Source organism: Trachemys scripta, chromosome 21 (genome assembly GCF_013100865.1).
Source record: "Trachemys scripta elegans isolate TJP31775 chromosome 21, CAS_Tse_1.0, whole genome shotgun sequence".
NCBI classification, from domain to species: Eukaryota; Metazoa; Chordata; order Testudines; family Emydidae; genus Trachemys; species Trachemys scripta.
In genome coordinates, this window is record NC_048318.1 from 11,057,897 (window position 1) to 11,076,132 (window position 18,236).

The window sequence follows — 18,236 nt, forward strand, 5'->3', positions numbered from 1 at the left end:
CCCCCGTCCCCTCCCCCGCAGCACATTGGGAAGTTTAGTCATACTAGAGATAGAGCTACCCTGGTTTACTCCCTCACTGCAGTGGGAACCTGTTTAATCTCATGACAGAACATATAGTCATAATCTAATCCATAATGTGGATTAAGCAACAACAGGAAAATGGTAATCAGAAAATAACTAGCTGGAGCAGTGAGTTACTCACTCTCATCTGGAGACTCACACCTATGGAAATATCCTGTCAATTTAGTATGATACCTTCATAAGGGTTCTACAGAAATGTTGGAGCATTCTATAGAAATTATTAAACTACTTATTTTAATAGAGAATTATATCCTTTCTATAGATTTTTGATGCAGCCATGAAAAAAAGGCAAATGTAATCCTAGAATGTATCAGGTGAGATTTTTTCGGTACAGACAAAGAAATATTAATACCATTGTATTAGTCACTGGTACGACCTCACTGAGAATACTATGTATAATTCTGGTCACACATGTTCAAGAAAAATGAATTCAAACTTGGGCATGTTCAGTGAAGGACTACTAGGATGATCAGGGGAATTGAGAACCTATTTTATGAAATGATACTAAGGGTACGTCTTCACTTACCGGAGGATCCGGCGGCAGGCAATCGATGTTCTGGGATCGATTTATCGCGTCTGGTTAAGACGCAATAAATTGATCCCGGATCGATCCCGGAAGTGCTTGCCGTTGACGCCGGTACTCCAGCTCGCCGAGAGGAGTACGCGGCATCGACGGGGGAGCCTGCCTGCCGTGTCTGGACCCGCGATAAGTTCGGACTACGGTACTTCGAATTCAGCTACGTTGAATTTGCGTACCTTAGTCCGAAGTGGGGGGTTAGTGTGGACCAGGCCTAAGTGAAGAAGCTCTCTGGATCCAAGGTTACTAATTCAATTACGCCAGTCACGTTCTGAAGTCCATTTGAAAGAGATGTGGAATTTGTATAGGAAAATACTATTCTTGTCTTTCTTGAATACAGTTTCTAAAGTTGTACTGACAAATCAGCTAAATCTTTCTTTAAATTTTTTGAGGTCCCTGTAAACAGATAAAAACATGCTGATTCTTTGTGTGTGCATCTGTGGCACAAGGCTGTACTGTGTTTTTTTTTACCAAATACTGACTTGTGCTGGATTCAGTCTGGTGAAAATTCCATTAACCGGTAGTACCATTCTGCTAGAAAGCCAAGAAGAGTAAATATGGGTTTTGGCAATCAGGATTTCACGATCCTACATATATAATATAGTTTTGATCTTTGACTGCGAGATCGAAATCTCATGTGCCAGTTCTACATGCAGAATGTATACTGCAGTTAGTGGAGGTGCTATGTATGAAATCAGTGCAGTATTTTCTGTAGAGAGCTGAGTGCAGATCACCATTTTATGGACGAGGCTTTTGCTATACAGGGAACTAAAGTAATTTGTTCACGGTGAAGGGAAAAACTGGACTTGGTTTCATTTTCCTGAAGGAGCCCTCAGATTTCAAGTTTAGGAAATTTTCACTCCATGCATCTGAAGAAGTGGGTTTTTTACCCACGAAAGCGTATGCCCAACTAAACCTGTTAGTCTTTAAGGTGCCACTGGACTCCTTGTTGTTTTTGTGAATACAGACTAACCTGGCTACCCCCCTGAAGTTTAGGAAATGGCTTTTCCATGTATATTTCACCATATAATATCAAAAACTAAAGGGCCAACACAGTTAAAAGTTGTTGTCTTTAGTTCAAATGGACTTAAGAGTGCCAGCTTGCTTCTAATGTGTGTCGTGAACAATAAAACTGACTCAAATGTTCAATCAGGGTTAAATAACTGGAAGAGTCACCATAACCAGGGTACAACTGACAGCCTTTTAGCTGAAGTATTCAATAATTTTGTTTTGTTACAGTAAGGAAAAGCCCAGTCACCTCCCAACATTTAGGGTAACAATTCGCTTCACATTTCATAAAGCTTCTAAAACAAAACAAGAACAAAATCTGGATCTGTATTGTGTGTACCATATTTACAACAACCCCCGCCCATATCTGTGAACAAGATTCTGTGCTTCAAAAGTTCATAAAAAATATACAATTTACCCATAACTGCATCGATCCTGCTCATGCTCCCCGAAGCTTATAATTTTCTATTTATATAAAATACACTAGCCCTGTAAGGCTGCTTTGCTAACAGCACAGTGGTTATTTTTGCTGTAAGGGAAAGTTTTGAGGATTGAGGATATTTCTCCATTACAGCACTATTCACACAAGGTGAAATTCACCCCCAGGAGAGCTCGCACAAGGTCTATGACCTGCATAAGTGCCATTTAAACCCTTCAGCGAGCAAAAGCAATGCTCAGGCAAATGTGCAGACCCACATTGCATTAACTGAGGCACTGTTAACCAGGAGTATTTTTCATTTGCAACAAAGTGTTTCAAACTGGAAACAGTTTCTGTGTTTTGTACAGCTGAGAAGTGAATGCAGTGATACTGGACTAAGTGACAAGAAATGATCAGTCACCCAGCCTGAAGTAGGTCTTTAACTTCAAAAGTTTGAAAACATCAGACTGAGAAATCGTCGTAGCGTCTTTAAAATGGCCATGAGGTTAGTTATTGGAGTTGGTCCTTAGCATGTGTTTCCCTATATAGGAACAAAAGGCAATAGGCCAAATTCTGCTTGCCTTACTCAGGTGAGTAGTTCTACTGAAGTCAATGGGACTGCTTAGATGAGTAAAGCATACAGGATTTGGCCAATATCAGTGTTCTATAGACACACACACATCTTCTGAGTTACTGTTATGCTAATTTTTTTAGTGATTGTGCAGAAATATCAGTTTAATAAGAAATAATAACCACATCCCTGGGTTCTCTTTCTTTCTTTTGGCCGTTTCCCCACTTTTCAAGTATTTGAATCTTTCAATAAATCTAGGAATTTGTCACTCAGGGTCAGATTTTTGATCTTGGGTACACTAGTATAAATCAGGAGTGATTTCATTTACTCCAAAGTTTGCTAGAGTTACTCAAAAGTTGTATCTCAGAATAGCATCTGGTCCTCAAACGATGTAAAAAAAGCAAGTCACAACTCTACAAGCTTAAAATAAAGAAGTGTCCACAAAATCCCATTCAATTCTGGTCCCCCAGGAAAAAAAAATAGAACCAATTTGTCACTTGGGAATGACACTGTCAGTAGCTGAAAATATATCTAGTATTTCTTTATGTATTGAACCATACAGAACTTCTACTGTTTATACATTTTCTTATTTGAAATTAAATGAATCACTTGTTTATCTAAACATAGTTGACCCTTCTGTTCTCACTCTATCCATAGGAAGACTGCAATTATATTTTCAAGTTACACAACAAAGATACTTTTGGTTAAAATAAAATATTTATATCATAACAAGATGACACATTATATTTTACTGGTGTAGAGCTGATAGGCTTTGCATATACAAAGTATGTATAGATGTGATCCGTGAACACTCACTTACATCATTTGCTCTCCGGCTGGCAATTAGTTTTGACTCAGTGCGGTGGGATTCAAACTCTACGGTCACAAAAAAAGCTAGGCAATGGTACCAGACGTTTTTAACTGCTAATGTTTAGCGTGGTAGCCAATGGTGTGTCTACAGGAAGTGCATAACAGATAGTGATCTGAATATATATGTTACTTCTGAAGTTGAAGTTAAAACCACAGCTACTTTTAGGAAACAGCAATGAAGGAATATAGTATCCTTTTGTAACCCCAAATGAATTCAGATTTTCAGATAAATATAGCTTCATAAGACAGTGGAAAACCTGCAATCAAAGCACTTTCTCTAGTTTTAGCTAGCGTGTCCCCACCCTCCACCCCCGTTGCCCATCAATATATTAGCATCTTAAAGAAGTTCAGTAGAGGAAACATGTTTGTCTAATTGGATTTGACAGCATGTATTGAAATGTGTTTTTAAAGACAGTTAGTGGCCACTTTTTCCTGTTAGTTTCCAATTTTTGTCAATAATATATATAACTAAAGGGTCAGGCTACAAATGAAGGACAAGGTTAGCAAATCCACTACTAAAGCATTTAGGACAATGCTGGTGATGCACAGAACGACATGGACTCTAGTTCTGTTAGGCAGAAAGTAAGGGCCAGAACTGAAAACTTTGGGGCTTAGGGTTAGTCCTCTAAATCCATGTTAAGGGCCAGATCTCTAACCAGTTACACACAAGTAACTTCACTCATGGGACTAGTACTCTGGAAGTCAGTGGTACTAACATGTGTAAAGTTACCCACGTGCACAAGTATTTGCGCAATCTTGACCTTAATCACCTAAATTAGACACTGACTCAGCAATGTACTTAAGTATGTGCATAACTCTATGTACATGAGTGGTGACTTCCATGGGGAATATTTACGTGAATATTGGTAGGTACATACCTAAGTACTTTGACTGACTCAGGATCAAAAAGTGGCCTGATTGGGAATTCCCTTGGTGTTCACACCTCAACTGCTAGCAGAGCACCTTACCCTCCCTGATTGAATTAACCTCGTTATCTCCACACTGATATATACCTGCCTCTGGAGATTTCCATTACTTGCATCTGAAGAAGTGAGGTTCTTACCCACGAAAGCTTATGCTCCCAGTACTTCTGTTAGCCTCAAAGGTGCCACAGGACCATCTGTTGCTTTTTACAGATTCAGACTAACACGGCTACCCCTCTGATACCTGATTGGGAATGACGCCAGTGGGAGCTGTGGGTCCCCTTTCTGAAAATCAGGCCACTTACATTTTAAGTCTTTAAGTAGACCTCACTTTAGGCCCCCAGGTCTGATTCAGGAAAGCACTGAAGCATAAGTCCCAATGAAATCAATGGGATTTAAGTACATGCTTAAAGGTAAGAAAGGGCTGAAGTGCTTTGCTGAATTGGGTCCCAAGGTTTTAACATTTTGACCCAGTTTTTCAATAATGGGGGGGAATTAATATTAACGATTTTTTTATTATTATTATTATTGCAGTAACAATGATTGTGATACCAAAAATCTGCTGCCGGGCAAGATAATGTGGCGCACATTCTATACAAGGTATACAATGTCTTGACGACTCTGAAAATCTGATCTAAAGCATATTTCCCAATAAATTAACACAACAAAAATACTTTCATATAAAACAAAGTCCAAAGAATTTTTTTTAAAGTAAATGTAAAACCTTCAGGGACTATATTACTTGTCTCCCTCTCTCTCTCTCTCGCTATATATATATATATATATATATAATCTCCTGAATTTTTTAAAATAAATTTCTTATTGTTTTAGAAAAATAAAAAGAATAGCCAATTTAGTCAACAGAAAACATCTCACAGACTTAAAAGCATGCCCAGCAAGCACAGCCTTGTAAGACTAAATTAATGTTAAAACAAAGCAATTTGTTTCTAAATCAACCTGGTCTGCAGTTCACAGTTGATTACTACAAAGTGTATTTTTTTTATTATTTTTTGGCCCATATAAAAATAATGTATTGCAACTCAAAGTGCATTTTTAAAATAAACCATCAACTATTTTTATCAAATAAAATATTTACACCATTTGGTTTACAGTCAGAAATGCGCTTCATGCGATGACCATGGGAACGTCATCTGAGAATCCAGTTATCATAGGGGCTTCGTCGTCGTCCTCTCCTGGAAAGTAAACAGAACGCTCTGTCACATAGCTACAGTAGTTCCATGCATTCTAAAACCAGAAGGGACCATTACATCATCTTGTCTGACCTCCTGCATAATCCAGAAAAAATGTAGCGGGGCAGGCTAAGCAAGCGCTTGACCATTTGAGCCAATTTCCCCTCCCTAACTGAAGTAGCAGAGGACAATTTGCTTCATGTTGTAGATTTCGGTTCAAACACAGCAGTTTTGCATTAATAGGAGACCTTGGAGTAAGAACAATAAAAAACAGCTTATATTTATGTAGAGCCTGATCCACCACATGGGATCAAACCCTACCAACAGACTTCAACTAGAACATGAACAAATCCACAGAGACTCATCCCAAAGCGCCCCCCAGAACCCAAAATAGAAGTTAGGTGCCTATTCTGCTCCCATTTAAGTCAATGGAAGTTCTACAGGAGTTGGATACAGCCTGATATACACACACAGGAATTTATTTGCCATTGAAAATACAGCCGTCTCTAGGGTGGAGGTGGAACTGGGACAATTTTGGCTGAGGACACTACAGTAAACTCGGATTCTTACAGTGAGCGTTCAATGGGCTCTGTGGTGTCCTCTCAGTACAAACATGAGACTAGATTCTCTGCTGGCTTCAACTGAGTTCAGTGGAATTATGCTAGCAGAGAGTTTGTCCCAGAGGTCCTAAACCTTTGAAGTGCATGGGAATCTAGTCTCCAATGGGCATAGGGCGGAAACCCCAACACAGTAAGCTGCATGGAATTTTCAATGTATCTGACTCGGAAGGATGAAGTGGCCGAGTTGGCCCTGTTAGGGGTTGAACCTGTGCTCCCATGTACTGAAAATGCCAAGAGATGGTAGATAAGAAGGGAGAAACAGAATGCATCTGTCCACACTCTGTACATCCTTCTTGGTCAGAGCGGTGCATGGCTGAGAGGGCACAGTCAGTGGGGCTGCTCGCATGCTGTACAGATTACACCCTTGTAGATGTCTGTGCGGGAGACTGAGCCTAGAGCCAAAGGTAGATGAGACAGGAGCTGCAAATAATGCTGCTTCGGCCACATAAAACTGTGCGTCGCTTGGAGGCTGCTCCCTGAAACTGAAATGTGATCAGGAAGTGCAGTAATTTCAACAGCTTATCAACCACACAGGTCAGTGCATCAGGAGAGCTTCACAAACCTCTCATAAAATTTCAGGACGTGGAATAGCGCGACTTACCTAAATCGTCACCGGAAGAGAATATGGCTGACCCAAGGCGGGAGCTGTAGTGGCTATTTGCAAAGGCAGTGAAGCTATTCTGCAGTCTTCTGTGTCTCATGTATAATACAACAAACCCTATTCCCATGGTCACAAGCAATAGGAATAATATCGGGACCACGATGGCAGCTACATCTGTGGATTTACCAATTTTAGACGCAGAGGCATCTTCACCTATGAATGGGGAAAAAAAACTGCCATTTGCCACTGCTGCTTTACAGTGTTCAGGTAACTGCAATGTAGAAACACAATGAATGAAAACGTACCAGTTCCTAGATCATCGTACAGAAGTGTAGCAGGCTCCCCACACATCTGTCCGCTATAAAGACATCGGGCCTGAACTGTGAATGAATAGTTGTGGCCTATCTTCAGGTTGGAAATTTTGAAGAAGTTCTCTGTGGTGTTCCCAAGATAAGCTGTGATATTCATCGTGCTGTCAAACATGTGTATCTCGTAACCCTGATGTATGGGGGGGGGGGGAAACGCAGAGAATAAAACCGATATCACTCAGTTCTTCAGCTACTTTTTGACACCCTTTTAAACTTCTTTTTGCTAGTGTATTTAGCCCTGTTGATACCCCATTGACAACAATAGTGCAAGCTTCCTTCAGGAAACCCTGTCAATAACCTGACCCAGGGGGACTAGTCTAGAGCTAAGAGATTTCAGCCTCCATGGATTACTCAGTGCTTAGCATCTCCCTGAAATTGCCAAAGAGGGAATGACGCTTTTGTGACCTGGACCCCTATCCACTAGGAACTGGATTGGAAGCACCAGTAATTCACTCCCCATAGATCTTCTCTCAGTCTTTAGATAATAACACTTTTCAGGCACTATTGCTGTGGTGACCTACATGCGAAAGGCTCTGTGTCCTACTCCCGTTCCCTTCGACGATTTGATTGCCCCATGCAGTAGAGATTTTCAGGAGGTTGATGTCCTCAAAAGCCAATGGAATGGGTCTTGTATCATTAATGAATAAACAAAGCTACCTGCATGCAGGAGGAATATCAGGAAAACTTTGTGGAATAGGGTGCACTGCCCTTTTAATGATTTTATGAAGACACCCCTCCTAGGCCAATGCTACTCCATTCCAGATTTTCCTTGAACAATACCTATAGGATGGGGATCTGGGTCAGTGAGGGGGAAGAACTGGCAGAGAAGCAATCTGGAGTTTATTAAAAACACCAGAAAGCTGACCCTAGCTCTGAGTCCTGACGCTGGTGTTCCATAAGCAGGGAGGGCGGGCTAGAACTTGCCTCTCCCTTGAGTCTGTCCTGGTTCCTGGTGGTTCTAGGTCTTTCACCTCCAACAACAGGAGACAAAGGCAGGTTGGGTAATGAAGTTTACTGGAACAGCTGTATTGTAGCTAATATGGGGCAAGGCATGCTGGGAAATAAGGGAGATACCTATCTATCCATCCACACACAGACAGGCATGCATATACATACACAGACACGCACATTAGTGTATTGTGGTCTCAAACCATTCTGTAAAATGTCACTCATTTCACCTCTAACCAAACCAGCTTCTTAGTTAAAAATAATAAACAAATAAAAAGCAAAGCAAACTTCGGGACTTACCCGGCTTTCATTAAAATTACTTTCTTTCAAGGCTAAACTCTTCCAAAAAAGCAGAATATGATCATTTTCCGTTATAATTTTTAAGGCATCTGGTGCAGAGAGTGAAACTGCAAATGGGGAAAATGGGCAAACACGTTACTTATCAATAATGTCTCAAACTGCAATAAACAAGCTCACTACTGAGAGTTTATATCTATCTATCTTATATTCAGCACAGTATTCTGTATACACTGACATGACACACAGGACCTGCACCACTGAAATCAACGAGAGCTTTGTAACTGGTATCAATGGGAGGAGCACACACCTAGTAGGTATTCTGTTTCCTCACTCTGACAAAAAGGACATTTTTAATTCCTTCATTTTAAGCCGGTGAAAAATTCCCTGCCTGCCACTTTTACTGACTGCCCTCTATTAAAGGGTTTTTTATTGTTTTCCCTGGGAATTGAAAATGCTCAGTCTCTCTCAGGATCAGGCCTCAAGTATGGAAGATGGACTGGATGATATAGGAACACGGGAGTCTCATACCAGATTAGATCAGTGGTTCATCTAGCCTTATATCCTGCCTCCAACTATGGGCGGTATTGGGTGTTTTGGTGAAAGGTGCTAGGTTCCCCTAGTTGACAGCCATGCAATAACCTGCCACACTATCCAATGTTAATATTTTTTTTCCTTACCTGTAGTAATTTTCATATTGGATTCTTTGCTCATGTTTCCGAGTTGAACAATTATGTGATATTTTCCTCCCGGCTCCAGCTTTTTAATGGTGTATTCCACTGTGCTGTTACGGGTTTTCACCTTGTAGATTTTATCTGTTTTTTTAATTAAATCTTTTACTGCAACAGCGTACAGCTGCAGGGAGGAAAGTGACACACAGTGAATGACGGAAGCTCCTACTTCCCATCCAGTGGCTGGTGATATAAAATGCCAGTTAACACATGAGGCTCGGGGCAAGAACCAAATTTAACAAAGTCTTCTATGTGTTGGAAACCTGTGAAGCCAAGTGGGATTTCAAACTTCTTACAGTGCATTATTAGCAGCAGATGGACCAACACCCCAGAAAGCTATTTACTGACTCACTAAATCTAGCAGCTGGGGAATAAGATAATTTTTCTTTTTTTCATGTCTGCACTTTGTGTTGTAGTTCAATGTAAAATACAATCTTTTGCAATGCTTACATTCAATTTAAGATACCAGTTTTACAAGGAGGATTTATAGCTCTTGTATTATAATATATACAATAGTAGTATCCCGGCTCTTTCATACCACTTTTCATCAGCAGATCAGCATTATTTCAAAGAGCTTTACAAAGTACGTGGGCATCATTATCCCCATTTTACAGATAGGTAATCTGAGGCACAGGGAGGTGACGTCACTGACCCAGCAGGCCAATGGCCCAGGGCCTGATTCTGATCTGAATGCCCTTTACAAATGCATTGACTTCAGCGGAGTTAGTCCTGAGTTACCCCAAAGCAAGTGAGATCAGAATCAGGACTGAGGCTGAATGCTCTCCGTTAGTAGAGCACTGATCTTGCAGTTAGAGTGGATATCTCCCAAATAGATCTGAAAGCACTTTACAGAGTTGAATATCCTTTTCCATCAGCATAAGTCATGTGCGCAAAGGTATTACCATATCCTGGTCAGGCGAATCGTAGGGCGACTCCCACTTGATGACAGCAAATGTCTTTCTGGTGAGCACAGAATGCAGATGCCGAGGGGGAAGCCTATTGTCCGGTATCATCTTCACCACGATGTAGTCGGAAGGTGGTCCTTGGTACGGAGACATCACACGGACCTTAAAGTGACAACAGGCTGGTTAATATCATCTCTTAAGATTTCAGTAGCAAACGTTAGTCCAAGCTGTATGTGTGCGAAGAGTAAATAGAAAAGCATCCTACCAGAAACAGGTACTGCTCGTCCCTGTTCACGATCACAGTGATGTTGTGTAAAGCAGTGGTGGTGTTATAAGGGTTTCTATATAGTTCCAGGAACGATGTGGCATAGAAAACACCATAGACCTGTAGAGAAGAACAAAGAAGAGGCTATTCAGGAGCTCTACTCTGCAACTGTATGGGATATAACCTACCAAATGACCCAGACTGTGGGATTAAATCTAGGGTCATGTATTATTGTCTAGGACAAAAGAGGTGCTGGAAATTTAGCATGTGTCACAGCCTCCCTCCCTTTGAATCTATAATGTCCCGATGTCACAGCCCGGTGTTTTATTTTGGGGTGGAGGTGCTCCTGTCCTTTTGAGAAGACAAAAAACTTTGGTCCAGACCAGCTAGGGTCATGAAAGATCCCATGGAACCTCTGATACATCAGAGGGAGTTAAATGTGTATATTGCAGTTGTCCAAGTTACAGCATGGGCATCCACAGTCTGCCTAAACGCCCTGGTTGGATGCTGCCTTCTTCACTCCCTGCCTTAACTCTGCGCTGTTCCGCCTCTGGTATCTAGCAAGGATGGCCAGGTAGCCTTACAAAGAACTCATCCACTTTAGCGACTCATATTCAAGATTGCATATGATAATACGGTGAACCTAATCACAGCCAGTAGGGCAGTGATACTCAGACATCAGTGGTTCCAGAGCCAAATTGGTGATCAACATTACGCACAAGAGCCACCGTTGCATGAATTTGCTGTTTCATTTACTATAGTACTAGATAGTCATATTTAAACAGTGCGAAAGGGGAAATATTTAGCTTTTATATATATATATATATACACACACACACATATATATATTATTCTCACAGCAAAATGACTGACCGAGTATTATTATTTTTAGCAACTACAATTGGTTAATAATAATAATCACACAGTGTTTTAATATCATGTGCTGCAAAGAGCCACAGGAGACACTATTAAAGAGCCACTTGCAGCTCACGAACCTCAGTCTGAGTGTCACTGATCGAGAGGCCAGGGGCCTGTTGTGTTAGGTGCCGTACAAATATCTGAAACAAAGACAGTCCTTGCCCCAAAGAGCTTACAATCTAAGAGGATACTTGATGTGATTTGCATCATTTTTCAGACACATGTTTTGCAGAGTCCATGGTGCAAATCACTATAAATGGTGCAAAGCTCACCATGCTTTTCCTAGGGGATGGGACTGGATGTTCCCACAAGCCTATCAAACAATTCTGTCAAACGGCTTATGGCCTGAGGTTCCAAGGCTAAACTGAAGACAAGTCATGACAGGTAAGAAAGGAATGGAGCCTTACGACGTTCCTCGGTCCAGTCCAGTTACACTCCACAGCAGTCTGATTGATGGCTTTGGCTTTGAGGCTTGGCGACATGGGTCTCGTACCGTTGGTCACAACATGTGCAAAAGACAAAGGGCTGTCACCCAGTGCGGTCTTGGCCCAAGCAGAAATTTCATACGGTGTGTGTGCTGTCAAATTACCCACTGAACAAGAAGAGAAAGTTGAGCCATTCGGTTAAGCGAATTATTTGTAATCACTTGGACAGTAGATGAACACTTTAATAAATATAAAGCACTAATACACAGTCATCTGCCCATTTGTTTTGTACGTTCATTCATTAGGAGTCATTTTTTAATACAGTTGCACCTGGGAACATGTCACTTAATAGAAACAGTTGTTTTATTGGCATGACAGTAAATGGCAATGATTTCTCCTTAACTGATTAGCAGGGACACATTTGATTAGCCTCAGTGGTGCTTTGACCCAATGCTGAGAAGGTACGAATTTCTAAGCTGCAGTCTTAATATGAAGGTAAAATGTTCAACCTGATCTGGCCAATCTGAGGTTTTAGACATCTATATTGCTTAAAATACACCTGCAAATATTCAAAATGGCACCTGCTTTGCTCACAATTTGTGTCCACACGAGCAGGAACCAGTGTCTGAAACTCTGGCTCATCATCTGGCTTTTTCTGCAGATCTTTTTTTCTTTCGTTTCCACTTAGTATATAATCCTTCCTCCTTCCCAGAATGATTCAGTTGTGTATTGGCGGGGGAGAATGGAGACAGCAGCAGAGCCTGTGTCGAACTTTGCACATCCATGGGTGCATGCTCCCACTGTGGCAGTGCAGAGCAGTGCATGGAGGAGGAATGAGGGTGCGGGTTCACAACCACCCCGCCCCACTGGCCAGAACCCCGTGTAAAGGGAAAGGGCCGGGGCTACATGTGCCAATGTCGCTCTGAGGCTGGTGGCTTCATCCCAATTTACCTGGGGTTTTCACAAAGGTCAAGGCTTTGCAGCCTAGCCCTGAAATCCCATGCTCCCAGGAGTAATTCCTATTTACATGAGTAATCATCCTAAGCTAAGGACTGTTCAGTTGAGCCCTTGTTGCAGGACAAGCCCTGAACCCCCCAGTGCCAATCTGCTCATCGGGATGTCCGAAGGCAAGATAGCTCCAGCTAGAGGTTTTACCTGTTTGTGCTGACTTTTCACCATCTAGGAACAAAGTCCTTTTTTCTTGCCTGTGGGTATCGAAGGTCCAGAAGAAGTTTACGATATAACCATTCACCTGTCAAGGAGCAACACCACACAGAATGGATGAGCAGTTTGTTATGCTGTTTTTATATGCTGTTGAATTAAAGTTTTAAGTCTTCATATTGTATTTCCTGTAACAACTAAGGATACTGGTGTAGTCAAAAGTGAAGCTTATTTACCCTCCCTAGTCCACTATCTCTGGGTCTCTCAATCTATTCCCCATCTTTCCTCCCCTAAGGTTCAGAGGCACTGTAATGGGGGGGAGCATCAGGGAACGCAGACTGTGGAAAAAAGGCTGAGTATTTTTAATAGAGCTGGTCGGGAATTTTGGTCAGAAAATGTTGATTTGTTGAAACGGAAACTGTCTGCAAGAAATCATCTGTTTCGACGAATCTCCCAAATGAAAAATAAAAAAAAAAGTTTTGAAATGAAAAGTTTTCACTTTTTGATTCAAAGTAGTTTTGTTTGAAAATGTTAGTTAATTTATACTTCTAAAAAGTTAAAAAATAACAAAAGCTTGATATTGAAATACAACAACTGACCCAATCTGAAATGGGTTTTTCAGATTATCAATTCATAAATTTTTTTGATATTTTGACTTTTTTCCCATCCCAAAACAGAACAATTCCCTCCCCGCCCACCTCAAATCTCACTCTAGCAGGCTGGGGAAACCGTTTCCCTCTGATTTTTAATGGTAAAGGCAAGGGGAAGCTATTTTTTGTTCTTGCTTTGCTGGCTTGTTGTTATTTAGGATTCCAACACACAAATATCTGTCATACAATTTACAGCCCATGCAATAAGTGCAGGCACCTTCGTTGTGTTCTGAGTGAAAACTGATTATACAGGACAGAAAAAAAGCCCCACTTCTCTCTTTCCCTAGGGCTCATCTGAAACTCTCCAGGAAAAACCTACCTCAGGTAGACCTACCTTCCCATACGAGATGAACTGTGTTAACCCACAGCATAAAGAAACGTCATTAATTCTCTAAATTACAAGGCATACATAGTTCTACCAGCATCCTCTCCCTTTGGATGGGAGCTGGGAACCCTTTTATTACATGGTAAATACCAGACTAAAACAAGGTACTTACACATTAAGTATTAAATAATTCTTAAAACCCCAAACCGTCAATGACAGTGTATTTGTTTTCTAACCAGGTGATTTGCTTAGGACAGAATTTTTTGGCTGAACAAGACTCGGATTGTCGTTCTCTTTTATGTTTGCAGTGTTGTTGTAGCCATGTTATATGTTTATCCTGCCAAATATTTATGACTCTAATCTAGCTCCCTCTGCTCTGGTTCTAGCCAGGAAGTTCAAACTTTACCTTAATGTTAGTGTCCACTTTCAGGGAGAAACTTATGGAGTTTTCATTGTAACTCTCAATACGGATGGTAGGCGGTGGGATGACTGAAGGGAAAGGAAGAAACAGACATGAATTCAACATCAAAAATATAAAACACAATCCTATTTTTATGGGACTGGATAAATGCAGATTTTCAGTTACTAACTATCCTGAAGGTTTTTTCCAACAAAGAGTTTCCCCACCTATAAAAGTTGCTAGAATCTTTCTAGCACCCATCACTGCTCCTACAGGAACCTGCTGGAGTAGTGTGCTGATGCTTGATAGGTACATCTTAAAGGGAAGTTACTGTTTTAACCTGGGGTGGCTTAAATGCAAGGGATCCTATACACCAGGCCATTCTAAAATACAGCCCTATGCTTCCCTGTCTTTCTAACCACAGGGTGAAGACAGAGTGGATCAGATGTAGGTTTTTTATTGCTTGTGAATTCAAACAAGCAATTAGTTGCTCTTGCAACTCCTGAAGTGAACGGCGCAACTCCCGCTGACTTCAATGAAGCAGAATCAGGATTGTATTGAGAAAGATACAAGTATCAGTAACACATTTCTTCCAAGAGGCCCCAAGGCCTTGGTCCTTCCCTTGAAGGAAAGTTTAATAAAAGCAGGACGCATTGCAAACACCTCTGTTCAGTCTTATCATCTTCCCATCTGGTGCCCTACCTTATCTGTTTAGATTGCTATTGTGTCCCTTTGGTGTTGTAAAAATATGCCTCCCTTCCCTGCAGCAGATGACAGGCTAACTGTCCTCTCTGCTACAAAAAGGCTTAATTGTGGAAGGAAAGATAGACTTCTGCTTCCAAATGTATTAAGATAAGACATGATGGGGCCAGTACTTTAGAGTAATGGGTAAAGAGAGGAGAATGAGGTTATAGAAAGCAGAGCTGGTTGAAAAGTTCAGATGAAAAAAATGCAGATGAAAATTGTTGCAATTTATTCCTCCTCTGTTTTCCCAACTAGTTCTAACGATTAGTTACTGGTTGCTCTTTGTGTTACCAAGGATACTGCATTTTCAGTAGCATCGTCTCCTCTTCCCTGTCTTTGTTACAATGGGGAGAGAGCGCTTAGATCTATCTAGTTAATGCTTAGGGATGAAAACATATGTTTTATTTCAAAAAAGCTGATATAAAATCTGATAATTTAAATGATTTCATGATTTAAAAAAAAAATGCCACAGAAACAGGGTTTTGTTGTTGTATTTAAACATTACCCTGCAATCTAACCATTGCAACCTTGTTCTAATGCATGGGAACCTGAGTGAAACTGACTAGCCTATGTTTACAAGCTACATGAAATGCAGAAGGCAAAAATCAACAGAACCTAGCCCCAACCAAATAGATTTTAAAAGTTCTTTCAGTATAAATAACCAAATGATTTATTAGTAATGGGAGTATGGAATTTGGTTGTCTACAGCTATGATTTTTAATTTGACACTCTGTTTTTTTTAAGGTGTAAATGCTATAGCTCCTGTTTATACAAAATACAGCAAATTCAGTCCAGATATTAAATCACTAAGGAAAAGACAGAAAATTACTATTCATGCTAATGCTTATGTTCAAGTTTTTCTCTGTGTTGTTCGAGTCCATTTAAACTGAAACCCAGAAAAATGTTTACCTTTGCCTTTCATGGTGGTTATGGATTTGGAATCACTCCAGTTTCCTACGCCCCGACTAGTTACTGCAGCAACCTTTTTCAAATTAGAAGGCGAGTTAAAATTTTATAATGAGAACAGAGAATGAGTTTAGAAAAGGGTTACTGGTGTCGTGGAACTGATGAGAAATGGACTTTGAAACAAAACACAAGAGCTCGTTTAATTACTTGGTAATATCAGGTTTGTGAACAGAGATAAAGCAGAGCTGCTTAGAGTTAATTAAAGTAATCTATTGAGATACATTGCAGATAACAGTATTTGGCGAGATCTTTACAAAAAAAAAACATGTAAAGTAAGGGGGGCTGGAATAATTCTGCCCAGTATAACCTAGCACAACTCCCATGAAATCCATGCTGGCAGCAATTTTGGCCCCAACAATTTATTTAGAAAGTGTCCTGTATATAGAAGGGATAGTGCATATATTAAAAGGTACCCGCTTCTTGCACACACATGGATTATACAAGTAACAGTAAGAATTACTTTGATTCATGAGGGTTGTATCCTGCTATCTGAATTGCCATTAATATCAATGAGAGTGTAGCATGTGGAAAATTGGCAAGTTAAGGCTGTACTCTTCGCAGTGTTCACTTTGCAGGCTTGCCTGTCAAACTCAAATCCTATCTGATTTTAATCTAGCCTTTAGCCCTCTCTAGCATCTCTCCTGCCCCATCCCTAACCTAGAAATACAGAAATATAGGGCTGGAAGGGACCTTGAGATGTCATCAAGCCCAGCCATCTGCTCTGAGGCAGGACCAAGTAAACCTAGAATATCACTGACCGGTGTGTGTCCAACCTGTTTTTAAAAACATGCAGTTGATGGGGATTCCACAACCTCCCATGGAAGCCTATTCCAGGGTTTAATTACCCTTAGAGTTAGAAAGTTTTTTCTAACATCTAATATAAATCTCCCTTGCTGCAGATTAAGCCCATTACTTGCTGTCCTACCATCAGTGGACAGAAAACAATTGATCACAGTCCTCTTTACAACAACCCTTAACATATCTGAAGACTGATATCAGTTCTGTTTCTTTCCCCCATGATACAATTACAGCCAAATTTGTCTCTGACCTATATCCTGTGCAACCAAAGTGACTTCAGAACTGTGCCATCCGTAGATGACTTTTAAAACTGCAACCTGGGTTTCTTGGATGGGGTGAAAATCTACGGACAGAATTTGAGCCTTAAGTTTTGCTTTTTCTTGTCAGTACACAATGAAGGAGTCAGCAAATATGCTGGCCTTCTATGTACTTTTAGCAATACAGTGTCTTAACTTGCTACCCTGGCACTAGTCTCTCAGTTAACCGTGCAGTGCTCAGATCATCCAGTAAAAGAAAACCCACGTGAGAATGTGGACAGTACACCTAGAATCACCGGCTTTTAAAATACTCACTCTTAGTGTGTATAATTTGTTGACCTGCAAGTTCTCAATCTCGGTATAGTTCTTACTGGCTCTAAGTGAGGACCACTCCTTGGAACCACTTCTACTGTATTCCACCTAAAGGGGTGAAAACAAGAGATCGGAGGGTCACAATCAACAATACAACAGGGTGGGATGTGGGATGGATGGATGGCTAGCTTTAAAGTACCATGGGCCATTAAAACTACACAAGGGCTAGAACTCAAACCCTCAGTCTGAATGCTCAGATCTGGGGTGGGACATAGCACACTTCTAATCAAAACCATGCAACTTCTTTCACCTGTCTGGTCTAAACCCAGAGATTGAGAGAGACTGTCTGTATAAAGCAACAGAGGGTCCTGTGGCACCTTTGAGACTAACAGAAGTACTGGGAGCATAAGCTTTCGTGGGTCAGAACCTCACTTCTTCAGATGCCATCTGAAGAGAAGGAGTCAGCAAATATGCTGGCCTTCTATGTACTTTTAGCAATACAGTGTCTTAACTTGCTACCCTGGCACTAGTCTCTCAGTTAACCGTGCAGTGCTCAGATCATCCAGTAAAAGAAAACCCACGTGAGAATGTGGACAGTACACCTAGAATCACCGGCTTTTAAAATACTCACTCTTAGTGTGTATAATTTGTTGACCTGCAAGTTCTCAATCTCGGTATAGTTCTTACTGGCTCTAAGTGAGGACCACTCCTTGGAACCACTTCTACTGTATTCCACCTAAAGGGGTGAAAACAAGAGATCGGAGGGTCACAATCAACAATACAACAGGGTGGGATGTGGGATGGATGGATGGCTAGCTTTAAAGTACCATGGGCCATTAAAACTACACAAGGGCTAGAACTCAAACCCTCAGTCTGAATGCTCAGATCTGGGGTGGGACATAGCACA

The 18,236-nt window shown here is 40.9% G+C and overlaps 1 protein-coding gene and 1 long non-coding RNA gene across 3 annotated transcripts in view; one reads left to right on the forward strand and one right to left on the reverse strand.

Annotated features, from left to right (window-relative positions):
• The window catches only part of LOC117868660, a 137,494-nt gene that overhangs the window by 68,442 nt on the left and 50,816 nt on the right, over positions 1-18,236 (forward strand). The window lies entirely within an intron of this gene.
• SORL1 (sortilin related receptor 1) overlaps positions 5,497-18,236 on the reverse strand; it is a 100,422-nt gene continuing 87,682 nt past the window's right edge. For both annotated transcript variants that reach the window (XM_034754795.1, XM_034754794.1), the window contains exons 37-48: positions 17,961-18,065; positions 15,906-15,978; positions 14,259-14,341; positions 12,872-12,968; positions 11,699-11,883; positions 10,374-10,493; positions 10,106-10,270; positions 9,153-9,327; positions 8,476-8,582; positions 7,165-7,357; positions 6,860-7,072; positions 5,497-5,641 (exon numbers count right to left, since the gene is read on the reverse strand). In XM_034754795.1, the coding sequence (XP_034610686.1) occupies positions 5,574-5,641; positions 6,860-7,072; positions 7,165-7,357; positions 8,476-8,582; positions 9,153-9,327; positions 10,106-10,270; positions 10,374-10,493; positions 11,699-11,883; positions 12,872-12,968; positions 14,259-14,341; positions 15,906-15,978; positions 17,961-18,065 (1,584 nt within the window). In that variant the 3' untranslated portion in view covers positions 5,497-5,573. The remainder of the gene's footprint in view (positions 5,642-6,859; positions 7,073-7,164; positions 7,358-8,475; positions 8,583-9,152; positions 9,328-10,105; positions 10,271-10,373; positions 10,494-11,698; positions 11,884-12,871; positions 12,969-14,258; positions 14,342-15,905; positions 15,979-17,960; positions 18,066-18,236) is intronic.